This window comes from Theropithecus gelada, chromosome 10, assembly GCF_003255815.1.
Source record: "Theropithecus gelada isolate Dixy chromosome 10, Tgel_1.0, whole genome shotgun sequence".
Classification (NCBI taxonomy): domain Eukaryota; kingdom Metazoa; phylum Chordata; class Mammalia; order Primates; family Cercopithecidae; genus Theropithecus; species Theropithecus gelada.
The window spans coordinates 77,219,656-77,246,969 of record NC_037678.1 but is presented as its reverse complement, the minus strand read 5'-3'; the positions used below and the strand labels follow the sequence as shown (position 1 = coordinate 77,246,969).

At 42.7% G+C, this 27,314-nt stretch overlaps 1 protein-coding gene across 1 annotated transcript; it reads right to left on the bottom strand.

The window, feature by feature from the left end:
- Nucleotides 1–2,533: 2,533 nt before the first annotated feature.
- Nucleotides 2,534–16,798, bottom strand: CHGB (chromogranin B). The gene is made up of 5 exons (XM_025398907.1): nucleotides 16,254–16,798; nucleotides 11,535–11,581; nucleotides 10,988–11,081; nucleotides 3,783–5,551; nucleotides 2,534–2,924 (listed from the first exon to the last, which is right to left on the bottom strand). The coding sequence occupies exons 1-5, from the start codon at nucleotides 16,300–16,302 to the stop codon at nucleotides 2,847–2,849; spliced, it is 2,037 nt and encodes a 678-aa protein (XP_025254692.1). The 5' UTR covers nucleotides 16,303–16,798; the 3' UTR covers nucleotides 2,534–2,846.
- Nucleotides 16,799–27,314: the final 10,516 nt, after the last annotated feature.

The following is a 27,314-nucleotide window of genomic DNA, read 5'->3' as shown; positions in this document are numbered from 1 at the left end:
GCTCACCAGCAAACAGAAGCATAAAGCCCAGGGCTAACAGCTGAAGCTTTCGCAGTGCAGAGACTGCCAGCCTGGGCACACATGCCTCCTTTCTGGCCATCTTCTCTCTGTGTAGGGTGCACTTAAACCTACTCTGTGTTGCTGTTGAGTCTCTGCTCTGTTATATACAGTCATAGGGAATTGTGAGCTGACCTTACCCAAAAGTGCACCTTCTATTCCGTCTCTCCACTCCCAGACCACTACCACAGAGAAGTGTCAGGTTCTCATTGGCATCATGTTTTAAAATGTTTCCGCAAATATTTACATTTACCAAATGTGGCACCATTAGAAAGCTCTTCCAAAATTCCATCCCAGCACAGCTTTGTTGATTTTTCTTTTGTCTCTTATTATTTTAAAGTAAGAAAGTTGATCATCAGTCACTTCAGCCAGGGCTAGATAGAACTCTCAAAAAGTATGAAACTTACAAAAGAAAATATTTTCATTTGGTTTTATCTAGGTAGATGTAAATATGACTTTTTTTAAAAAAAAGATTATATGAAATTGGCACAGTATTTTCAACTTTTGTATTTCATACTAATTGAAGACATGAAGAACTACATGTAACATTATCATATTTTTGTTAATAATTGCACAATTCTGTTTCTAATGATAAAGGTTGAATTGTGCTAGAGGAGTTGGCTATTTGCCTCTAGAGAAATATAGCATAGTTCTCCGTATTCATGGATTCCTTTATACTATGTCACATTTACTTTGGTCCTACATGTATTTAAATGTTTGAAGTGCCTTAGACTTTTGTCATATTTTCAGAATAAAATTTCATTAAGATCTAAAAAAAAAAAAAAAGAAAGCTGCTGGATCACTTTGATTACCTAAGAGATTTTATCTGCATAACAACACAACCTTTATTTATCATACAGTTCCTCCTGCTACCTTCCCATAACTGTGTCCCCCAGGAGCCACAAGCCCCCTATTCTCTTCTGTAGCTCGGGATGCTATAAAAACTTCAATCATCTGGCCCTTCTGAGTGTTATATTTTGTGGGACTTCTGGGCCTATGCATGTAATTAAAATGTTTTTTTCTCCTGTTCATCTGCCTACTGTCAGTTTATTTCATAGACTTAATTATCCCACCTTCAGAGGGTAAAGAGGAGGTCTTACTCTCCTCTGCACCACCTTACAGAGAATAACTCTTTACCAAACTGTCAAAACAGTAGAAATCAACCAAGAAGAAGCCACCAAGGGTGAGGAATTAAATGACGGGTAAAAAAAGGAAGAAGGGGAATTGTCCAACTGTCTTGTCGTAACAAGCTGCAGGAATGATTTACAGCAGCAGCAAACATTTCCTGTGCCACTGATATATACCAGGCACTGCTCTGTTTTGCATCAACTCTGTCATCCTTGTAGCAACTCAATGAGACAAATATCTTATTTTATTGATGATCTTGATGTTCAGAGAGGAAAAGTAACTTGCCCAAAGTCAGAGCTACTTAGTAACAGAGTCAGCAGAGTAAGAGCTCTATCTTTCTTTTTTTTCTTTTTTCTTTTCTTTTTTTTTTTTTTTGAGACAGGACCTTACTCTGTCACCTAGGCTGGAGTGCAGTGGCACGATCTCGGCTCACTGCAGCCTCAACTTCCAGGGCTCAAGTGATCCTCCCTCCTCGGCCTCCTGAGTAGGGAGGGACTATAGGCACACAATACCATGCCTGGCTAATTTTTAAGTTTTTTGTAGAGATACGGTTTCGCCATGTTGCCCAGGCTGGTCTCGAACTCCTGAGCTCAAGAAAACCACCCTCCTTGGCCTCCCAAAGTACGGGGATTGTAAGTGTGAACCACCATGCCTACCCTCTATTTTCTGAGAGAGAGTCTCACCCTGTCACCCAGGCTGGAGTGCAATGCCTGATCTCGGCTCACTGCAACCCAAGTAGCTGGGACTGCCACCATGCCCGGCTTTTTTTTTTTTTTTTTTTGTATCTTTATTAGAGACGGAGTTTCACCATGTTAGCCAGGCTGGTCTCAAACTCCTGACCTCGTGATCTGCCTGCCTCAGCCTCCCAAAGTGCTGGGATTACAGGTGTGAGCCACCGTGCCCAGCCGCCTCTATCTTCTTAAGGAGTAGAAATCCAACAAGGCCTGAGGGGCCAGAGATCTGTCTGGACAGGCCAGATGTTTTCACTTCCACCTTGGAATTCTTCCCCTCATCCAAGCTTTCTTCTAAGCCCTGAAAAATGAACTTCGGCTGGCTACTTCTAGAGCTCTTTACATAAAGGAAATTTTTAAGTAATACCGTATGATTGTTTTTGAAACAGGTTCTTCAAGCCCCTGTAATCTCCCTCAGCATGGGGGAGTAGATATCTTTTTCTAATCTATTTCTCTTTATATCCTGCACATTGCTTCAAAAGGTTTGCTTTTTTATTCTATTATGCATCCAAAACCCAACAAATCCTAGGGCCATCTTCTGCAATTTACTTCAAAGAATAGATTTGAAAAGTCACACTCCTCCCTCTTTGCCCAAAAGAAGCTGAGAACAATGAAGCTTTTGGTCTCAGGTGAATCTTTTATTATTTCCAACTGAGACAAACATTTTTCCAAAGACAGTAGCACAGTCATTGTCACAAGCATGTTACTATGTCTATTTTGCGGAAAAGAATATGCTACAAGTCATGCAATTCACATTTTCAATAGCATTCTGGCAAAAATTAAAGACATTTCCAATTGTGTCAAACATTTAACGAATAGTAAGTTCTACTTTCTGTCCTTGGATAGATAAATGGTGTCTTCTCGGTGAAGTGGTGAAAAACAGATCATGTGAGGGCTGCTTCTTAACAGTGCCCTCTGCTCCAATGACAGTCAGCCCCTTTGGCTGAATTTCTCAGCTATCTTCTGTAGTTCCAAATCCATTGCAGCCAAGTTTTCAAGTTCTTTTTTCTGGAAAATACAGAAAAGTGGAGGCATGAGGTCCCGAACCAATTTATTTTGCTATAGTTGGATGGAGTACGAATGGAAAGGGGAATTTTAGGCATGTTGGAAGCTACATTAGTCAACCTACATCAGTAACTCTCGAAGTGTGGTCCCCTGACCGGTCTGCATCAGTCAGAAATGCAGACTTTGGGGTCTCACCTGCGACCTACTAAATGAGAAACTCTGGGGGCTAGGAATCCCTCATGATCCCGATGCACATTCAACTTTGAGAAGCACCAACCTACATAATCAATATTAGGAAAAAAACATTGTTTGGGTAGGTACAGCTCCAACAGTGTTACCTCTCCCAGATATAAATTTCTGACGGCAGTAGGGCATGAAATAATAAAGATAGCAAACTAAATAGCCAAGCAAGTAAACTTCTCTATCACCTATTCTCCCTCCCTCAGGGAGAGAGTGATGAACAGACAGATGACCAAGGGAAAGATACCAGAACAGTAGTTGTCAACCTTGGCTGAATGCTGCAATCATCTGGAAGCTTTAAAATATTCTAATGATCAGGCAGCACTCCAGGCACTAAGTAGACAGAATCTCTAACAGTAATTTTTCATGCTCTCCAGGTGACCCCAGTGTGCAGACAAGGTTGAGAAGCAAGGCAACCGAGTGAGGTGGGCAAGGATGTGGACGATGGCTAAAGGTAGGTGGAAACCGACCCCCAAGGTGGCCTCCACTCTGTTACTAGGTCACCATTTTCATAGTGATTAATTCCCACCAATTTCTCCCCGTTAATATCGGATAGTCTTGAACATAATGTGCTAACATTGACCAAAGTAAGTAATTTTAAACAGAAGCCCCACACTGTACCTCGTCCTCTGTCAGGACTGGCTGGTCAGCCCTGTCCTTTTCATTTTCTGCCTCCTGGCGGGTGCTTATCGGCTCCTCAGAATCATAAAAGTCTGGAAACTCGGCTGACTTCTTCCTGTAGTGAAGGAGCTGGTCCAGTTGGGCCACCCTGTCATACTGCCTTTTCAGGTCCAGCTTGGGGACCCTGGCGAGGTTTCTCTTCTCATACCCCCAGTTCACATCCTCCGAGAAGGGCTTCTTCTCCCACCAGTCATAGTTGTATTCTGGGAAGAAATTCTTCTCATTCAAGGCCAGCTCATTTTCCTCTTCACCCTCGAGAAAATTGTCATCCATGTTGTCTCTTCTTTCAAAATGGCTGCTCTTCCACTGGAGAGGGTCATAGTATGGGTTAAACAGTTCCCCTAATCTCTTCCTCTTTTCAGCTGTGTGATGGGAGCCATATTGTTTATCTTGAAACCTTGCTTCCTCCCTGTTTTCTTTAGTGTCCTGCAGGTCTCCCTGCTGCTGCCACTTCCCTTGGGCTCCTTCCTCACCATAGTTGAGGTAATTTCTGTCCAGCTCTTTCCACGCACCTTGTGGACGCCTCCTTGCCTTGTCCATCTGGCTTTCTTGGACACGGTGGTGTCCTTCACCCAAGAATCTTTTCTCTTCTCTGGCGTCAGACATGAAATAGGCACGTGGCTCCCCTCCCCTGCCTCTGTGATGGCGTCCCTTTCCCCGCTCATGGCCCCTCTCTTCCTCACTTTCTTCACCATATCCATGTGCCATCTTATCAAGCTCTAAGCTGGGGTAGTTTCTCTTGTCCTCCTCATCCCAACTCTCCTCACTCTGAGGTCTTGGAGCCCTGTATTCCTCACTTCCTCTGCCCCTATAGCGCTCCCCCTCCAGGTCCTCGGGGGCCTGGACGCCTGGATAACTCTTTATTTCTTCTCCATATTCAGGTTCTTCCTCTGAAGCCCTGTAGTGGGTTGAATGGTGGTCCCTCTTTTCCCCTAAACTGGCCATGCCGACGTTTGACTCCTCAGATTCCTCCAGGGAGTGTCCGTTTTCCTCAGAGGGAAGACTCCCTCCTTGAGAGGACCTGTCAGGCCTGGTCCTCCCGTGGTGGTGTCTGGGCCTCGTGCGTCGTTTGTCCACCTCAGAGGTGGCATCTTCCTCACCTTCCTCAGATTCTTCCTGACTTCGGGGATGGCCTTTAGACTCCTGGGGGTGTTTCTCCTGGCTCCTTGCCTCCTCTCCACTCTCCTGGCTATTCTTCTCCCGGCTATGCGTCTTCTCCTCAGCGTGCCCGGCAGCATGTGTTTCAGATCTGGCCACTAACTCCTCTTTTTTTATAGCTGAAGCCTGATTTCTTTCGTTGAGGAAAGCGTTTTGTGTCTCTCCTGGCTCTTCAAGGTGTTTCTCTTCACTGCCATCTTCCCCTTGCTCCCCTTTTTGATAGTTCTCTCCCTCCTCCTCCTCCTCCTTATCCTCTCTCTCGCTCTTCTCAGAATGGCGTGTCTTTGCTTCTTCTGAGACTTGGCTGTTGGAGGGATAGAGGCTCCGCTGGGGCTCATCTGCTCGCTCTCGGCTGTGCCCGCCTCCCTCTGCCCACTCCTCTGTGTCTGCCTTTGTTGGGCCTTGGGCGTCCTCCTCCTCTGGGGCTCCTGCCTCCTCCCTGCTGGAGGACCCGTGGGCTTCCGAGGCATCATCTGGGTCTCTTAACAATCTTACTTCAAACTTTGTGTTTTCATTTTCAGTTGTCTCTTTGTCTTTGACGTCTTTTCTACCTATAATGAAAATGAAGAGGAGGTATAACTTCAGAATTGCTTGTGGTTCGACAAGCACCAGCCTCAGTAATCACTACAAATCCTGATGACACTGAAAATTGCTTGGATAATTATTTAAATTAATGAAGAATCTACTCAGATTCCTTTTGAAAGTAAAGGCTATGAAAGCTCCTTGACTGTGTTTAAATTTAGTAATAAACTGTCTATATTTTTATGTCTTCATAATACCCAGCCAGCTTCTCTCATTGGTACTGCCAATGATCAAACTGAAATCCAGATATGGATTTATGAAATATTAGAATTTAGAAGCAGAAAACATCTTAGAATTCATCTAATCCAGTCCAACCTCTTCTTTTTGCAGACATTGAGACTCAGCATGGTATAATCCAAGACCATTCTTTCCATATTTTCTTCACATAGGAGGTAAAAAGTTGGCAGTATGTGAATAGCTCTAACAATTATCCAGCTAGATAGCTAACTAGCCAAAATAAGAAATATCAAGATTCAAAGGAGGATTTAAACATTTGAAATGATTAGTTTATATCAGACTTTTATTATCCAATCAACTGTAGACTCAACCTAGCAGTATGTGATCTATAACTTAGTAGCTGGTGATAAGGGTGTACATTTCTTGCCTGACAAAACTACACATCAGTGGAAAGGGCCATTTCTTTTTTCACTCAGGTTCCATGTACCCAACATGCTCTCAGATGTTGGGAAGAAACTTCAGCACAATGAGTTATCTTTGTGTTTCCTGAGTCAGAGTACATGGTATAACTGATATTTTAATTGAATGCTGTTCTTGTCCACCTTTTCCAAATATCAATAGCTCTTTTACTAAACCCTCCTTAACTCAAGGACACCCCAGGAAAGGAGATAGGCAGTTAGCACTGTCTCAGTTGTTAGCTGGGAGGGCTTGGATTTCAACCTATGTCACAGAGTTCAGATAAAATGCCTGAAGCCAAGGCCACTGACAGCTTTGGGTCTACACTGCAGGCACTGTATGCCCAAGTGCTGTTGAGCACTTCAAATGTGGCTGGTTTGATCTGAGACATGCTATATATGTAAGATACACATCAGACTTCTGAGAATAAAGAATAATGTGAAATAATCTCAACAATTTTTATATCATTATATGTTGAAATAATATTTTGGATGTATTGGATAATATATATTTCAAATAGATCAGATATATAAAATTATATATCAGAAAAAAATTGGATAAAAATAAAATATATTACTGAAATTAATTCCACCTGTCTCTTTTTACTTTTTAAATGTGGCTACTATAAAATTTGAAATTATATTTGTGGCTCACATTATATTTCTATTGGGTGGCACTGATAAGTCATTTTGAAATGATATTTGCAAAGTGGAAAAAAATTATTTGTTTTGTAAAAATGTCCAAGAAATAGTGGACTCTCCGTACCTCTCTGCTTAAAGCCCAGTCTGGCACGATAATAATATTCTCATGTTTATGAGGCAATGAAAATGTCCCTGGCCTTTTCCAGACATCTGAGGGAAGGCCCATCTGTCACCAGTCTCTTTGCCTCTTAAAAGCCAGTGGTGGTGTGTATGGCATTGGGGCATGGCTAGCCAGATGGGCACAGGGAAGCATGTGGTTCTGGGCAGTGCTATTGACTAAATGTTTGTGTGATTCCAAAATGTTGAAGCCCTCATCCTCAATGTGACAGCATGTGGAGGTGGGGCCTCTGACAGGTAATTAGGTCATCAGGGTACAGCCCTTACAATGGGATTAGTGCCCTAAGAAAGGAGATATGAGAAAGAGATGATTTCTGTCTCCACCAGATGAGGATACAGTGACAGAAGGCAGCCGTCTATAAGCCAGGAAGTGGGCCCTCATCAGACACTCTGACCTTGGACTTCAAACCACTATAACTGTGAAAAATAAATGTTGGTTGTTTAAGCCATCCAATCTATGGTATTTGATATAGCAGCCCGAGCTGACTAAGACAGACAGATACTGATGTCATTCTGAGCGTCGGTTGAAATAGAGCTGATCAGACAAGATCTCAGCCTCCAGGGGCAGAGTCACTGTGGCCCCTTTCCTACTGCCTACTGGTTTGTGAACCTTAAGTGTCAGGAACAGAAGTATTTTTATTTTTTTCCCAATTAAATATGTACTGCCTGAGCAGCCCGTGCCTGAGGCTTGGCTCTTCCTACTAAATTTAGCTTTAAGTCCCCGCAGGTGAGCCTGGAAGAGGGCTGTGATTAGCAGCACACACTCACTGTCAATCTGTAAAATCAAGGTGTGAAGCTCACGCTTACTTTCAAACAAAAACAGGGAAATGCATCTGTCATGCTGTAAGGATGACCAGATCAACCCTAGTCAAAGAGATTCTTGTACCTGTTAAGAAATTAGACTGCGTGCTCCCTGAGGTCTCTTAAATCCATGAAACAATGATTCTGTCCTACTCCCCAAATACTCATTTGCTTAGTGAGTATATGCTGACTCAGAGACATGCAAGTAGGAGTGGGAGTGGAGATGGGCGTGGGGTGGAACAGAGGCTGTATAAAGGCATTCATGTAACCAGTCGGGCAAAAGCTCCTCCAGTCTTCTGATCAGTTTAGGACACACCAACAAGAGAGAGAAAACTAGAATAGGATAAAAGTTGCCAACTGGTGCCTCAGAGGTGAATTCTGTTTGACCTAGACAGCAGTTTTAGTACATTTGAATTCAGAGGCGATACAAAAATACCAGGAGATGTCTTTTAAAAATCAAAATTTTAACTTCTTTTGAAAAATCCCAAGATCTGACTACACAGTCTGTATTTCTCCATAATGGGATTAGAGCTGAGAATTATCTGCTCCCTCTCAGAAAAGGCAGGTGCCCTCCAGTCTGTGCGTCACTTCCTGTTCTGCCTTACTCCTTTGTGTTATTTGTCCGTCTAGCCCTGGCTGGTGTTTAAGGGTCAACCACAGAGGAGCTCTTAAACCCTCCCCATCTCAGCATTCTGTCACTCTCTGGGTATAACATCTCCAGGATCCTTAGATACATGGGTCATTTGATTTTTCCCAGTTTCCCTACGTCTCTCTCAACAGACATCAAAAGACCTCAGGGCATAATCAGGGCTGGAGCAGAGGCTAGAGTTACTATGCGGTAATCTAAGGGCTAAGATCTTAGCAGGCAGGCATAGGCAACTTTTCCTAAGCAATTGTGGTTCTTTGGTGACCTGATAGGACAGATCCCTCACTTTTGCATTGGTCTAGTAAACAAAGGAAGGGAAAGGGAGATACCAAGATGGGTTTGCCAAAAGGAGGGGCCTTTACTCTCTGCCTAGTGACCCACTCTGCTCTTACTCACTTCCTGTAACTTCTGGAAAAAAGAAGTTGGAAAGAAACTCAGAAAGAGGTATGTGGGATGGAAGTGGTAGGAAAGCTTCCATCCACTGTTTCTGCGGTCCCTAAAGGCTCAGGCCCCTATAGCTACCATTGTTACCCTGAAGCCCCCAAAAGCAGATTGAGTTAATTCAGGTTACTCTTCTTCCTCTTTTTTTTAGACAGAATCTCTCTCTGTCACCCAGGCTGGAGTGCAGTGGGGTGATCTCGTCTCACTGCAACCTCCACCTCCCAGGTTCAAGCGATTCTCCTGCCTCAGCCTCCTGAGTAGCTGGGACTACAGGCGCATGTCACCACACCCGGCTAATTTTTTGTATTTTTAGTAGAGACAGGGTTTCACTGTGTTAGCCAGGATGGTCTCGATCTCCTGACCTCATGATTTGCCTGCCACAGCCTCCCAAAGTGCTGGGATTACAGGTGTGAGCCACTGCACCCGGCCTCAGGTTACTCTTCTGGCCAATCGCTATTTGCTTTTTCACCATTTCATGCATGAGGGTTCATGTGTAGCTATAGCAAGAGAGTCTTGTCTGGCAATGAAAGGTGTTTTTTTTCGTTTTTGTTTTATGTTTGTTTATTTCTGATGGAGTCTCACTCTGCCACCCAGGCTGCACCCAGGTTGGAGTGCAATGCTATGATCTCAGTTCACTGCAACCTCTGCTTCCCAGGTTCTAGCGATTCTCCTTCCTCAGCCTCCTGAGTAGCTGGGATTACAGGTACCCGCCACCACACATGGCTAGTTGTTGTATTTTTAGTAGAGATGGGGTTTCACCATGTTGGCCAGGCTGGTGGCAATGAGACACTTTTTTCTTTTTTCTTTTTTTTTTTAGACCGAGCCTTACTCTTGTTGCCCGGGCTGGAGTTCAATGGCGCAATCTTGGCTCACTGCAATCTCTGCCTCCCGGGTTCAAGCGATTATCCTGTCTTGGCCTCCCGAGTAGTGGGATTACAGGCACCTGCCACTATACCTAGTTTATTTATTTAATTATTTATTTATTTGCTTATTTATTTGCATTTTTAGTAGAGACGGGGTTTCACTATGTTGGCCAGGCTGGTCTCAAACTCCTGACCTCAGATGATCCACCTGCCTCAGCCTCCCAAAGTGCTGGGATTACAGGCGTGAGCCACTGCGCCCACCTGAAAGATTTTTAAAGGTGAAAAAATAAGATAAAATCTACTGTTTACAGCCTGACTTAAAGTTTAAAAGCAGAGGACAGTGTTGAAGAGGACAGTGTTTTCCGGATTTGTTTGAATCAGTTTGGCTGCATGCATAATAGAGACTGCACAGTCTTGTAAAATTGACCTCATAATGTCCATTTCCAATGGATACTGCTTATATCACTGTTCAAATTTTATTTTCAGCAGAAATGGTTTCATATTGAGAACACTTCACAGGCTGGACTCAGAAAGCCATTAGTCTGCCTCACTGGAATGCACTGCCTCTACCTGAAACCCTTCCAGTTCTCAGGCCTGGAACTTCTGGTACCATTTGGTGGTACCTTCTATTCTGGTAAGCTGTGCATTAAAATATCTTAGCTAATTTGTTGTGTAAATAGGCCAGAAGTTTTAAGTCACCTTTCTAAGATTCCTGCTTCTCAGCTTGTGCTTCTCAGTGTCAGAAGAGTAAAAGGCAAAGAGAAGAATGATTTTTAAATCTCCTTCTATCATCTTCCAACACTTCCAGAAACCCCCTCCTCATCTAATCACAAACCAGCATTTCCCACACTCCCTGCACACAAATGAAGTCCTGTTCTAAAAATCCAAACTATGGAACTAAGGAATTTAAGAATGGATAGACATCTGAAAGACTATCATTGAGTTCAACTCCTTCATTTTACTTTGAGGAAATATACCTAGAGAGACAAAGCGTCTTTCCCATAGTCACACAGCTGCGAAGTGGTAAAGCAGGAACTAGGAGTCATATCTTCTGTCTCCCAGATACTGGCCCAGTCAATCAACACTCTTCCTAGTGCATTATGCCCCCAGGCCATTTGTAGATAAAGAGGAAGGTGATGTGGAGGGAGTAGGAACAAGGAGCACTGCAGCAACAAAGATCTGTCTGCAGTGCGGGACACTTACTCTTCTTCAGGACTTGGCGGCACTCAGGGGTGATGGGTGGAGCGCTGGACTTCGACAAGGCATTTGAGAGGACCTCAATGATGCAACGGGTCACCTGGGGGAAAACGCGAAAGCAGGTTGGAGAAGCTGGTGTCACTGGATGACAGACTACTCAACCCAGAGCTGCTGTCAAGGAAGGCTTGACTACGTGACCTGCGCTGATGCAGTATTCTTAGGGCAGAGATACAGATTTACAGGAACAGAGTGAAATCTTCCAAACCTCTACACAGAACAATGCAAGAAGGCACTGATTAGGGATTATCTGGAGAAGGGAAATAAGCATCCATTTCTGAACCAATGGCACAGCTATCCTCAGGGGCGCTAAACCATCCTGACAGGAGATAGGAGCTCAGTGCAGGAGGGGCATCCCTTGCCCACATTCTGTCAGCGATGATAACTTGGCTTTGTAAGATTATGTCATGCGTGTGTTTGGTTTGGTATAATAGGGACTGGGAGAATCTAGAGTCTAGATACAAGTCTCGATTCTAAGATTGACATTGCAACTTACCATTTCTTCATTGTGGTTCCTGTTATCCACTGGCATGGAATTGACAGCTTTCAAGGACAAAAAGGATGGAAAATGACTTGAGTTGGGTTTTGGAAGCTGTGTGACCCCAAACCCACAAAATCACCCCACATTAGTTGTTGCTCTTCCCCTGGCAATGTCTTAAATATATTTGGAAACAAATGTTATTTTAGATCCAGTATAAATCAAATCTAGACCACAGACAAGGAGGGGTCTTCTTGGGTACCAGAAATGTCCCTTTTTAAAATCTCAATGCTGGTTACATAGATGTGCTTATTAAGCTGTATACTCATGATCTGTTCAATTTTCTATATATTTTACTTCAATTAAAAGTTTAAACTAGGGCCAGGTGCGGTGGCTCACGCCTGTAATCCCAGCACTTTGGGAGGCCAAGGTCGGTGGATCACGAGGTCAGGAGATCGAGGCCATCCTGGCTAACATGGTGAAACCCCGTCTCTACTAAAAATACAAAAAATTAGCCAGGCATGGTGGCATGCGCCTGTAGTCCCAGCTACTCGGGAAACTGAGGCAGGAGAATTGCATGAACCCAGGAGGCGGAGGTTGCAGTGACCCAAGATCGTGCCACTGCACTCCAGCCTGGGTGACAGGGCGAGACTCCGTTTCAAAAAGAAAAAAAAAGTTTAAACCAAACTAAGTCTAATAAAACAAGAATGCCCTCCTCGATCTTCTCTGCCTACTCCAAATGGGTAAAGATCTGTGGCTCTCTCTCCCTATCTCTGTTTCCAAAAATATATCCTCCCAAAACTTCCTTGACAAAAACATGGTTATGGGTGTCTTCCATAATTAATTACCTCATTTTTTACCTGCAAGGCCTTTGCCTGAACGAGCTCGTTTGTGCATCCATATCAACATTGTGTTTCTCTTCCTCCACACTGTTTGCAACCATGTAAAGAACACGGCAGATATCTAACCCTCCTAGTTTAGCATCAAGTCCATAATATTATATGCAAATTGGTGTTTAACCATTGGTTTATAAGAATATTTTAAAAGAAAAATTTTAATTTATTTCAATAAAATGTCATGGGATTCTGCCTATCTTACAACAGTGTTTGAAGTTGCTTTGTCTTCTTAGAAAATGCTTCAGGTAATTTTAATTTTTCAGTGCCATTTTTTTCTCTCTCAAAGCTGCTTTGATTATTTTTTCACTTTGACTTTGTTCTAAGCCCTTTCTATTAGAACAGCCCAAAGCATTTACATATAAGTCCATCTCCATAGTTCTCCTGGCATGACCTGTAGCAGGCAACTGAGCAGGAGAAGCTCAGTGCAGAAAATTATTTTAAGTCCCTGAGAAGAGAGTAGAGCTTGCTGGGGCAAGTTCTCAGACATCAGACATGAAAGCTATTCAAATGCAGCAACCCGACCTTTCCTTGCAGAATGCAAGGAAAGCCTCTTTAAACATTCCCCACCCCCTATCAATTACATATCATGGGGCTCAACCTGGAAATAAAACACCTATTCATTTACTTTACTAAATTTCTCTTTTCAAAGGATGATCTGGGATCACTTCAATTGTTTCAGGAAGCCCAAAGTTATACAGTCCATTAGAATCATTAAAAAATATTTGAGAAGTAGCTAACGAGCTAAGAAGACCCCAAGTTTTTCCTGAAATGCTTATCAGGCAAGATCCAGTTGACCACTTTTGGTACCCAAGGTCCAATATACTCAACTGTTCTTTCATCCTCCAAATGGCTATTTGAGAACACACCCACTTCAGCACTTTCTCTTTCCACCGGAAATCTGTAATTTCCTCTGGAAATAAATGACTATGAGAGAATAACTCCCCTAATAAATCAGATGCTTTTAAAAAATCCTGCTTTACTAAGCCTTCTTGATAATGCAGTTTCTTGCTAATACTTTCCCTTTTTTTTTTTTTTTTACAAATGTAAAATAGATGTTTTTATTAACTACTAGTATTGCCAAAGTATTAATAGTTACCAGATTTGGGGGCAGAGAAAGATTTTTCTTTTATTACTCTAGACAACTTGTAGCTTAGGTTTGTATTTATGAAACCGTTGTTTCTCTGACTGAGGCTCTTCAGATCCTTTTTGATGGAAAAAAAAAACTAGGGTCTGCTTTGGAACATACATTATACATCTTGGTGAGATATCTAGGTGCTTCTGTATTTTTCCAGTAAAATTTGTGACAACAAGGTAATAGCCGAAGGCGTGTTGTTATCCTTAAAGTAGTTCAGCTTACTTTTGTATGTAGTAAGATTCAGGTGGCACAACAGAAAACCTAATGCTCTCTGTCTGTAGGGATATAAGAAAAAAAAAGAAAACCTAATGCTCGTGTTAAAAGTAAAGCAATCAAATGGTACAAAAATTATCAAATAATGTGGTAAATCTGAGAGTAACTTCTGATGTATTAATATCTAAGACTATTACAGTTTGATACCAGATTGAAAATACAGCTGTAAAATAAGTTCAACATGCTCTTCTGAATTTAGAAATCATTTTCCCGGCCAGGTGCAGTGGCTTGTGCCTGTAATCCCAACACTTTGGGAATCCGAGGCGGGCGGATTACCTGAGGTCAGGAGTTCGAGATCAGCCTGGCCAACATGGTGAAACCCCATCTCTACTGCATATACAAAAAGCTGGGTGTGGTGACACACACCTGTAATCCCAGCTACTCAGGAGGCTGAGGCAGGAGAACTGCTTGAGCCTGGGAGATGGAGGTTGCAGTGAGCTGAGATGGCACCATCGCACTCTAGCCTGGCCAACAGAACAAGACTCTGTCTAAAAATAATAATAATAATAATAATAAAATAAAATTAAAAAGATAAGGAAAGCATTTTACCTAGAATAATATGGATATCATTTTACTACTTCCCTTATATTAATTTTTAGAGTGCACAATAGCTTCCATAGGAAGTTGTGCATCTCCTTTCAGAAGTTCTTAAGGATAAGTGAATGAGCTAGATGGTTTCTTGAGGCTTCCCCCAGCCCTGTAATTTTGCAAATAACCAGCTCTACTTGAAGGCTAACATGTCTCATTGCCAGAGGCTGCGGGGAGGTGGGAATGGAGAGGTACTTGCCAATGGGTTTGTGGTATCTTTCTGGGGTGATAAAAATGTTCTGAAATTTGATAGTGGTAATAGTTGCACAATCTGCAAATATACCAAAAACCACTGAATTATATACTTTAAAAGGGTGGATTATATGATATACAAATTATAGCTCAATTTTTAAAAAGATTATGTCTTCATTTTAGCTGCTATTAAAATATAAACTTTTATTTAAAATATTCTGTTACATAAGAGATCTGTAAGTATTGTACCACAATAGTTAAATCATTCCCACAAATGTCACTGTTTTTGTGATCTACAGCCTCCCAAGCAAAGCAATTCTCTTCTAAAAGTATTTTGACCAGAAATAATTCTAAATATTCATTTGATTTTCTTTAATGAAATTGAGAACATTTATTGACAATTTGTAAGAATGACAAGAATTTTAGCAAATTCTGAATGTATATAATTATGACTGGCTTTCATTTTGTCTCTGCCTTTTGGATCTAGTAATTGCTGCCAATAAAAGCTTCATATTCATGGATGGCAATAATCTCAATTCTAGGTAGGAGTCTCAACCTCAGATATGAACAATTTTCTAAATCATTAAAACACCTGAAGAAAACCTGTAGTTTAATTTGGTGCTAGTATACTTACTTCTCAATAGTCTCAATATCTCAATACCCATAGGTGACTCTACTTCAACACACACACACGCACACACACACACTTCAGATTTTCAGAGATCATTTGTTTGAGATTCAGGGTAGTTTGAAAGATTAAGCCTACAATCTTCCATACAAAAAGGGAAACAGTCAAGTATCTACTACTTAAAATTCTATCCTCCTAAATTGACAAAGACATTTTGTTTTTTTTACTACTCCAAAGGTACTTTTGTGGTTATTTTGTACTCTAATAATTTTCCTGGAGTACAGAAGTCAAAATACTGCGGTTTCCATTCATAACTAAAAAATTAAGGGCACATGTTCTCAGGAATGCTGAGGCTTTCACAGGTTAAAAAAAAAAATTCCTTTGAGTGTGAAATTAGAAATTACCTGTCCCTAGAGATGGAAATACAAAATAGAGAAACATATTAAACTTGTACATACATGAGCACACATACACACACACATTATATATGGACATGTTAAGAAAAGGGATATTTCTTACATACATATGGGACTCACTTTTATCTCATCATACTTACATGACAATAACAAAAATAAGGGAAATTATGCAGGCACTAAATAACATCATACATGTATTCCGGCCTCTCCGTAGTCGCCTGGCTTTAAAAAGCCAAACAGATACAGAATCAGACAACAGGGTCTCTCTAGACGGGCAGAGAGAGTGTGACATCTTAGAAGCGAATACAAAATGTGGGGTTTCCTTGGAGGTATGGCACGTTTTCTTCCTTCCTATCTAGAGGAAAACTCAGATATAAAAAGAACGAGGCTCCCTTGGTTGGGCTAAGAAGCCCTCTAGCTTTTTCCAAGTCAAACGGGTGGGAGGAGTTGAAGGAAAACACCCAGGGAGGAGAAGAAACGAAGCAAGAGATAAACCTTCCCCTCAACCCCCCCTCTCTCCCGGGATCCGCCAGCCTGGCTGCGGGAGCGGCGGGGAAGAGCGAGGCTGGCGCTGTCCGCGGTGCTGACCGGCCCGCCGCGCCCACTCACCCGCCAGCCCCACGGCTCCCAGGAGGCTGAGAAGCAGCGCTGGCTGCATGGCCCCGCTCGCCGGCCCCTGTGCGGAGAGGAAGATGGCGGCTGGACCGGAGAAGCGAGGCGCAGGAGGAAGGCGCGATGGAGCAGCCCCGGGAAACTAGCGTGCCTCCTGGTCCCCGCGGTGTGGCGCGGCTGGCGCAGGCCCCGCTCTTTTAAAGGGCAGGCGGGGGCCGCAGGGCCGGGAGGGGCGGGCAGCCAGGAGCGGGCGCCCCCTAGCTCAGCCCTGACGTCACGAAGCAGCACCCCCAGGCGGCGACGCAAATGGACGGAAATTTACGCCAGTCCAGTCGCCTGGTGGGCAGGGTCTGGAGCGGGGGTGGGGGGAAAGGCGAGCCAAAGAATGGAGGGGCGAGGGGAGCAGTGCAGATCTGAGACGGTGGGGGAGGCGGGAGGTCCCGCTTAGATTGCCTCAGCCTACTCCCCATCTTCCTCCACACACCGTCAAATCTAAAACCGTGTGTTTGAGACTGTATGCATGTGTGTGGTTGTGCTGAGATGTGTTCTTGACGAAGTCTGTTTGTGTCTCCTCGACCTAGCTGAGGAAAAGACTCCTGCTAACGAGAGAGAACGAAACGGTTGGTCAGGGAAAATGGAAAAGACAGTGATAGTTTTAAAAGTTAAAAGTGCAGCCGGAGAATATGGGACCTGCTGTTTCCTCAAACTTTTCTTTTTGTCTTTATATCTATCTACCTATCCATGATTCTATCTCCTATTCATGACTCTCTGTCTTTCTTCCTCCTCCCTCTCTGAATACATAACATATACACGGTTAAAAAAAAAAAAAAATCAGACGGTACAAAAGGATTTACTATACAAGTCTCCCTTCCCTCTTTATTTCCAGTTCTCAGGTTCCTCAATTCCTCTTTCCGTCAACACAACTTTACTACTCTCTATAATTTAGGTTTGACTTATTTTGGAACATATACAGTTGCATCTTCTTTTGAATGATGTATTACATTGAATGGATACAATAGAATGTATTTAAACAGCTCCTTTTCTAATGAGTATTTATTCAGGTTGTTACCCTTTGGTCTTTAATCACTCCTTTACAACACAGACTTAGTCTCATGGGTGCGTCTTGTAATAACCTGCTGGTAAGAAATAGCCAATACTACAAACCCTATGTGCATCCTCTCTTGCTTTCAAATTGAGACAGTAAAGTATTTTTGTTATTATGTGTGAGAAAAAGGTGAAAGCATCTTCCAGAATATTTTTGATGTGGGTTCCCTCAGCCTAATGAGCAGTCGGGAAGAAGCAGCAGGCAGGTGACCTGCACAGAAGAGGAATAACACAGGCTTTGTGGAACGGAGTGAGACTTCACTGGGCTCTCTTCATTCAGGGAATGAAGATGTCTGCATGCACAGCTCAAGCGAGGTATCAGTTTAGTTTTCTTGAAAATTAATGAGGTTCAAATTCTTTTTGTATGTGCTGGGTGAATGGCTACATCTTCCTGAAAAAGCTGGAAAGTGTTTCACCAAGATCACAGCCACAGAATAATTAAAAGAATAGTCTTAAAAAGGATATTAGTGGAACAATGGATAAATGTCGAATAAGATCTATAGGTTACTGTATTGTATTGTGTTGTGTTGTGTTGTGTTGTATTGTATTGTATTAATGTTAATTTCCTGATTTTGAAAATTGTACTGTGGGCCAGGTGTGGAAGCTCACGCCTGTAATCCCAACACTTTGGGAGACCGAGGCGGGTGGATCACCTGAGCTCAGGAGTTCAAGACCAGCCTGGGAAACGTGGTGAAACCACATCTCTACCAAAAATACAAAAAAAAAAAAAAAAAGAAAGAAATAGAGAGAGAAAGAAAATTGTACTGTGATTATGTAAGAAAATAAGAAAATATCCCTGTTTTTAGGAAACACACCTTGAAGTATCTAGAGGTAAAATGGTATCGTATGTACAACTTCCTTTCACATTTTTAGAAAAAAATATAAAGATAGAGAAAAAGAGAATGCTAAGGTAAGTATGGCAAAATGTTAGCATTCAGGGAATTGAGGAGAAAGGTATATGGGAATTTTTGTACTTTTTTGCATTTTTCTGAAATCTGAAATACTTTTAAAATTGAAAAAACAATATTTGGGGCACAAAAGAGTCCATTTAAAACCTCTGTAGACCAGTAGGTACAGAAAAATAAGCTGTTGAGTGAGGGCCGTTCCTTGGCTGCAGATCTGCAGCAATTTTTCCTCTAGAGTTGAAATTATATAAGGGTTCTAATACTCTTTAAGATGCACTGATGGCCAACAATTCTCTACAGTTACCACCTTCCAGGAGCATCTGCATCTCGATTTTCCAGTGATTTCCTTCTCTTCTTGCTCCCTTGAAAAGCATGGAGTTAAACAATGTTAACGTCATTTTGTGGCTTCTCAGGCTAGAGGCTTGGTCTGAGTTCATTACTCATCAAGTCCTGACGTAGGAAAGATCTCTTCATTATTGTCAATTGGAATGAAGAAAAAAAAAGGCAACCCTGGCCTACAGCCAGTTCCCACATTCAGACTTAGCTTTCTTTTTAAATTTTTCATCATTGTACAAACTTTTTATGATTTTTGCCTTTCACATTTAGATCTCTATGTACAAGAGGAAAAAACAGCCATAAGGAGAAGCTTTTTTTTTTTTTTTTTTTTTTTTTGAGACGGAGTCTGGCTCTGTCGCCCGGGCTGGAGTGCAGTGGCCGGATCTCAGCTCACTGCAAGCTCCGCCTCCCGGGTTTTACGCCATTCTCCTGCCTCAGCCTCCCGAGTAGCTGGGACTACAGGCGCCCGCCACCTTGCCCGGCTAGTTTTTTGTATTTTTTAGTAGAGACGGGGTTTCACCGTGTTAGCCAGGATGGTCTCGATCTTCTGACCTCGTGATCCGCCCGTCTCGGCCTCCCAAAGTGCTGGGATTACAGGCTTGAGCCACCGCGCCCGGCCTTTTTTTTTTTTTTTTGATACGGGGAGTCTCACTCTGTCACCCAGGCTGGAGTGCAGTGGCGTGATCTCGGCTTACTGCAAGCGCCGCCTCCCGGGTTCATGCCATTCTTCTGCCTGAGCCTCCCGAGTAGCTGGGACTATAGGCGCCCGCCACCACGCCCGGCTAATTTTTCTATTTTTAGTAGAGATGGGTTTTCAACGTGTTAGCCAGGATTGTCTCGATCTCCTGACCTCATGATCCACCTGCCTCAGCCTCCCAAAGTACTGGGATTACAGGCGTGAGCCACTGCGCCCAGCCAAGGAGAAGCATTTTTAAAGAATTCTCTCAAAAACAGGATGAAGGAGGAAAACCAAATTTTTTCTTAGGGACTAGGCCTTAGAATAAACATGGCATGAGACAGGGGTATAGTCTTTTTGTTTGTTTGTTTTTGTTTTTGTTTTTGAGACAAGGTCTTGATCTGTCACCAGGCTGGAGTACAGTGGCATGATCATGGCTCACAGCAGCCTCCAACTTCTGGCCTCAAGCAATCCTTCCACCTCAACCTCCTGAGGAGGATTACAGGTGTTTGCCACCACACTTTGCCAATTTCTATTTTTTTGTAGAGATGGGTTGCCCAGGCTGGTCTTAAACTCCTGACTTCAAGCGATCCTCTTGCCTTGGCCTCCTAAAGTGCTAGGATTATAGGCATGAACAACTTTCCCCAGCCACATGTTTTAGCATATTATCACCCAGTTGTCCTGGAAATTTGTATTGAAGTGACCATCCTTTCCCATCTGCTCTGCAATGTCACTTAGAAAAAAATATCTACAGTCCATAGGTGTGTTGCCAGACTCTTCCAGAACATTGGTCCATTCCGTATCACTGAACTATTTGTTCCTTGAAGCAGCACCACACTTTCTCTATCATCATATCTTCTTAATTTTAAATAAGTCTTCTTTTTTTTTTTTTTTTTGGAGACAGGATCTCACTCTGTCACCCAGGCTGCAGTGCGGTGGCCCAATCTCAGCTCACTGCAACCTCTGCCTCCCAGGCTCAAGTGATCCTCTCACCTCAGCTTCCAGAGTAGCTGGAACTACCAGCATCTGTCACTGTGCCTGGCTAATTTTTTCTATTTTTTGCAAAGACAAGGTTTCATCATATTGCCCAGGCTGGTCTTGAATTCCTGTGCTCAAACAATCAGCCTGCCTCGGCCTCCTAAAGTGCTGGAATTGCAGGTGTGAGCCACTGTGTCCTGATGTCTGATGAAAAAGGTCTTCCCACCTTGTTTTTCCTTAGGATAGTACGGGCCGTTTTGGCCGTTTGCATTTTCATACGAATCTTGTAATCAACTGTCTATTTTCATGAAAAAAAAAAACTGTTAGGATTTTGACAGGATAGATCAATTTAGGAACAGTTGGTGTCTCTCCAATATTGGGCAGTCTTTGTTTTTTTTTCTTTTTTCTTTTTTCTTTCTTTTTCTTTAACATGGATTAAGTGATCCTCCTGCCTCACTTCCAATTGTGTTGTGATTACAGTTGTGAGCCACTGTGCCTGGCCTAGATTTAGCTTTTTGATTGCTGTTAATGTTCTGAATATAATCTTACCTCAAATAGTACAAAATACCAGGAAAATAAGACATAGGAAAGAATATCTTTCAGAAAGACTCTCAAATAATTAAGGAGGAAAGCAAACATACCTCCTCTAGGAACTAGGGCTTAGAATAAATCATGGTTTTGTACACGGCTCCTGAAATAGATTTTCCATCAGAGTCCAGCTGGGAAAATGAAACCAACAGAGGGAATTTGATACAGGAAACAATACACAGAAAAGTTGAAAAAGTGAAGAAAAGAAGAAAGGGAGAAAACCCAAAGATTAGCAACTGCAGGCAGCTGCTATGCCCCTAGGGATGGAAGGATAAAGAAAGGATGTGCCTCCCTGGAGCCCAGAAACATTAGCCACTTAGTAGGAACCTCTGCCAGCTAGGTAGGTGGGATTTGGGGCCATGGGAAGGAGGGGCTGTATGATGGGAGCTGGAAGTACAGAAGAGAAGCAGCCACGGCTAGAGGCTAGAGATGCATCCCCTTCCTCCTAATAAGAGAAAAGGGCAGAAATACGTTGGCTTCTTCTTTTTAGTGCTAGTGCCTTTTAGTGGCTGAACCTACCTGGGAACAATTGACAGGGAAGCCCGGGGAATACAGTGGGCAAAAGCCAGTCCCCTCAGTGATACAGAAAAGAGCAGGGGATGGAATTGAAAAGCAAACTGACAAATAAATGCCATGTAGATCAAAACCACCCAGGAGTAGAGGTATTGAATTTAGATTTTCTCTTAATATTCACAAAGTCATTTTGTTTGCATATGTGAATGCTGATTAGGTGTCAAGCACTGTAGTAAATACATATTTCTTTGGTCATAAGAAACTACATGATCAATCACAACATTAATGGTGCTCTACCTACTCTAGGAGAGTTCACCAGCCAGTCAGGGAGTAAAGCTGAGAGAGGTGTAGGTTGGATTCCTGCTCCAGAAATGGAGGGCAAGAGAGCAATGCAATGAAATGACATGCAATGAAACTGACACCACTCTGGAAACTGCTGACCTGCAAATGGACTTTTACAGAATGCCATGGGTTTGTGGCCAACAGGATAAATATTTATCTCTTGTGAATTTAAGTGTTTTCCTAATAAAGAGCACTATGTCAACAAGTAGTTTTTCTCGGGTAGTTAGGTCCTAGAATACATTTAGTACCTGGTTTCTTAGGTCAGATTCCTGGTGCACTTGAACATAATCAAGAAATCAGAAACCAAACTTTCATCCTAAGAGAGGATAGAAATCATTTTTTTAAATCTACCAAATTATGGGTAAGATAACTCCATACGACTTGCATGCAGATACATATTAGTAAAAATTCACATTTCTCAAGGGAAGGCAACAGGTAGAGCCACAACCATTCAAGTGTGACAAAACAGGAGATGTTCCTCTAAAAGTCTGGAGTTTATATATAGTGGGATGGTCAGATGAACAGTCTCACTTCTTATAATTGGAGAAAAGTCAAGCCACTAAAATTGAGAAGTAGGATAAGTATGCTTTGGTTCTGACAAATTGATAAGACCCAAATCTCTTGACAAATCTGTAGTTTGCCACATATCACTTGGAAAGGATCTAGAACGAAGGGTGCCTGCAGGTCTTTTTTATGTCCCTCCCCGAAACTCACACTCAGTTCGTAGAACAATTTAAAGTCTCCAAAGCACTTCACAGATGCTGCACATTGGATTTTTTTTTAAAAAAATGTTATGAAACTGACTGCTTAGGCCTCTTAACACCCTCTTTACAAGTGAAGGATATGAGGTTAAAATTTAAAACTTGGAAGTATTTTGTTTATGATCAAAACATTTGGTGGAAAGAAGCAGGCTGAGATTTGTTTTTGGTTCACTTCTTAAAATTAATTTTAAGACAATTTTTTTTCAAAAATTGAATGTGTTAACATAGAGTCAAGTGATGAAGTGCACACACCTGAAGTATATAGATCATTAGAGTTTTCCCCATGTATATACCCATGTAGTCAACACCCTGATCCAGAACATTCCCAGCACTCCAGAAAGCTCCCTTGTGCCTTCAGTCAACACTCCCTCCAGAGATAACCACTCCTCTGAAGTCTACCACCATAGATTATTTTGGCCTGTTTTAAAACTTTGTATAGGTGGAATCATGTATTAATAGTATATGCTCCTTTGTATCTGACTACTTTCACTCAGTATTACATCTGTTGTGTGTAGCAATAATTCATTCCTTTTCATTGCTGTGTAGTATTCCATAGTATGAATGGTGAAACAATATATTTACATTCTATCATTGGTAGATATTTAAATTGTGTTCAGTTTGGAAATATGAATAAATATGCTATGAACACTTGTGTACTTGTGTCTTGGCAGACATAAGCACTTGTTTCTAATACACTCATTAGATGTGTATTAGATGTGTATGTGAAATTGTTGGGTCAGCTCTAGTAGATACTGTGTTTTTGTTTGTTTGTTTGTTTGTTCTTTTGTGACAGAATCTCACTCTGTTGCCCAGGCTGAAGTGCAGTGGCATGAATACAGCTCACTGCAGCCTCGACCTCCTGGAATCAAGCAATCCACCTCAGCTTCCTGTGTAACTGGCGCCACAGGCACATACCACCATGCCCAGCTAATTTTATTTTTTCTGTAGAAATGGGAGTCTCACTTTGTTGCTCAGGCTAGTCTCCCGGGCCCAAGCAATCCTCTCACCTTCACCTCCCAAAGTGCTGAGATTACACGTGTGAGCCACTATGCCCAGCAGATACTATCAGGTTTCTGAAATGGTCATACCAGGGACTGGGATTTGAATTTGGATTGTTTGGATGTTGATGCTCTCGTGACATAACACTTCCTCCTAGTGCAACCCCCACGGCAGAGTTGGAGGGAGAATGGGCATCTTGATGCCAGGATGCTTTGGGTGGACGGCTGCTAGAAAAATACCAAACCATGCTTCACTTACTTCACACATTTGCTCAAGCGTTGGACCTAGGGCCAAAGGTTATTCTTACTTACTCAGTGGTAATGCACAGGTAAGGCAGAGAGAAAGAGTCTGAAACCCACTGGGAGAACACTTTATTCATTTTACTCATTTGCATAATCATTTGATTTAATATCTATTTATTAAATTAATAGCAGAAAGACTATGTTAGTATGGCAGGATGAGAGCATGCTCCAGTATCCTTTGATTTCAGGTTCCAGAAGAGACTACAGAGATATTTCACACACATGTTCTCACACATGTGCATGTGAGCGTGCACACACACACACACACACACACACCCTGCAGCAGATGCTGCTGGTTCCTTGCCCATTTCCCTCATCCATACCACTTGGATAGGACTAATGAAAAAGATTGGGGGAGCTTTGGGGTTCCTCTGATCCTGAAAGCAGAAGGGAATCTGGGGGTAACCGAGGAGGAAACTGATGGGGCATCTGGTGGGAGTCCAGGCAGTGTGGCCCCTTCCTCCTCCAGCACTTGTGCAAAGCAGTGGGTCACTGACATGTCAGGCCTGCATCCTTTTCTGTTGGGATTCTTTCCACCTCTTAGTAGCAACTTCTTTGCACCTCTGGTGCCTTGATATTCACAACTTTTTCCTCCTCTTCCCCTGAAAAAGCCTTCTTCATATGGCACTCCTTCTAGGGACTTTTGAAGTTTGGTCTTATTATAAAATATGTACATAAATATGTATAATTTCCAGCACCAAGCCAGACATGGTGGCCATGACCCTGAAATCACACCACTTTCAGGCCAGAAAGGCTGATATTGAGAACCCAGAAACAGTCCTGTGCTGTGTTTTGAGCTCTCCCTCCCCTTCTCTGCCTGCTGCATCTCCCTGGCCCTTCTCTCTGTGCTGATCCTCAGGAGTCATGAAATGTAAGTTGGTTCTGCTTCTGCGATTCTGAGAGATTTGGCTGACTTTGCTCTGAGAGGAGGCACTGTTCTGCAGATGCTGAATTTTTAATTATTTATGGTGAATATTAGAGCGTACCAACTCCCAGGCAGACCTCTCCTCAACAAAAATGTATTCTATAGATGTAGACTCCAGGAAAACTTTATGTAGGTTAATTTCAGTTTTACAACGATGAATATTTTATTTTTCAGCAATTCATAATGACTCTTGAGGAGCCATTATTTTTATATAAATATGCGTATTCTAAAACCTCCCAAGATGTCATTGCCCGTATTTTTGGTCTGGGTAACAAAGATATAACTCTATAGTGAACTACTTCTCATAAGTCCTATTAAAGGATTGTTCTCCCTCTCTTTTTCTTTCTAGTTTAATTAAATTATTTTAGAGACAGGGTCTTACTCCATTGCCCAGGCCAGAGTGCAGTGGTGTGATCATGGCTCACTATAGCACTGACCTCCTGGGCTCAAGCCATCCTCCCACTCAGCCTCTTGAGTAGCTGGGACTACAAGTGTGTGCCCCCATGCCCAGCTAATTTTTAAAATTTTCTGTAGGGATGGAATCTCACTGTGTTGCTCAGGCTGATCTCAAACTCCTAGCCTCAAGCAATCCTCTGGCCTCGGCCTCTCAAAGTGCTGGGATTACAGGTGTGAGCCACTGTGCCCGGCTCTGCTCTCCCTCTCTTTCTCCCACTCCTCCAGCTGACTTTCCTTCCATTTATATTCACTCAGTAACTCAGAAAGAGCACCAAATAATTTTATATTGCCATATAAACATGGTACTGTCTGAAACTGTAAACTACTAATGGATGAGCCAGTCTCACCTTAATCTTTTTGTCTTTTAGAAGGCATTTTATCCTACCAGGTATGAAAATAAATATTAGAAAACTTACTGGATTTGGTCTCACCCCTCGAAGTACAGTGGAGGCAGAATACACAGTTAATTTTGGAAAAGACAAAGAACCTTTGCAGAAATATGACCCAAGGGGCAACGTGGTATTCCAGGTCCTACAGACAAAAGTAGAAACCTCAGGTACTATTAGGCCCCAGTCTACTGGAACATGGACCAGTTTCCAGCCTAGAGGTAAAAGAGGAAGTAAAGAGGCATCCAGAAGATCTACCCAATTACAGCCCAATGAGAGAGTGAAGAATGGTCAGGTTGGCTGGGCACGTGGCTCATGCCTGTAATCCCAGCACTTTGGGAGGTGGGTAGATCACATGAGGCCAAGAGTTCAAGACTAGCCTGGCCAACATGGCGAAACCCCATCTCTACTAAAAATACAAAAATTAGCCGGGCATGGTGGTGCACATCTGTAATACCAGCTACTAGGGAGGCTGAGGCAGGAGAATCGCTTGAACCTGGGAGGTGGAGATTGCAGTGAGCCAAGATCACCCCACTTTACTCCAGCCTGAGTGACAGAGTGAGATTCTGTCTTAGAAAAAAAAAAAAAAAGAGAATGGTTAGGGCATCATGAAGGATGGGAGCTGCCTCCAGAGAAACAGCTTAGTCATTGCAAAGTGAAACTGAACCCTTTGATTCTTGAACTTACCCAAAGACTTCATGAAATTGATAGACAGCATTCTTCAAAAGCTAGAGTGGTGGTTTGTTTACATAATAATGTGGTGTTTTTATTGAAATGCTTAAACACAGTTTTGGCAGTGGGGCTGTGGAAGGAGAAAGAAACAGGGAGAGTACGTAAGAGGCAGAGTGTAACATGCAAGCTCCTGCCCTCTGCTCTGGGTAAACCCACATAGTGGTATTCATGGATGCTGCTGCTTCTTGCTTTGAGGAAAAAGGGTACATAGATGGTTATGCAAAGCTCAAAGCAGGCATTGAAATACCAAGTCAGACAGTGGCCCCCAGTGCTTCCTTTCCATAACCTCTTTTATACTTCTCCTGGTCCCTCTGGATGAAAGGAAGACACGAGAAAAACTTTGGGAGATAAGGAAGTAACTCAGAGACCATGCTCTGTCTCCTTGTCATCCTGCTGTAAGCATCCAAATGACCCAGATTACATAATCTGCCTGCCCCATGAGTACCTAATCAACATCCTACCATACCAGATCCAAAAGTGAAAAGGTAGTTTGCACAAAATGTGCTATTACAAAGTGCTAATGATGCTAGGAGGCTCCAAACCAATATTATTCCTGGAACCATTTCATAACAACTTGTTCCTGAAGACATCCAAGGGAACAGAGTCCATGATTAGAATTTCAGACCCAGTGCAGAGGTTCACCCAGGGACACTGTTTAATTAAGAACCTTCTCAAGATCCCTTAGTTTATAACCTGTGGGTTGTGGCCCCTAGTGGGCCAGTTCTGCTCTGGCTCCATCCGGAAACAACACCTCCCATGATAACACCGAAGTGGGCATTTCTGTGAGCACTGCAAATTGTGGGGGTGGGTGGGTGGGTGGAAGGCCTTCCAGAGCCCCTGGGAGGGGTCTTGTTTATCTCTGGACCCTGGCAACATCTTGCCCAACCTCCATGATGATTCCCTGCATCAGGATGTCTGCATTTCAGCTGGTTAAGGATCTTGTGGCATCATTTGACTGCCTCTACAGTTCTCATCTGTCCAAAACTAACATGTTTTACCTCATTCCGATGGGCTCAGCCTTTGCCTGAGTCTCAGAACCTCCCTTTGGCTCTGTT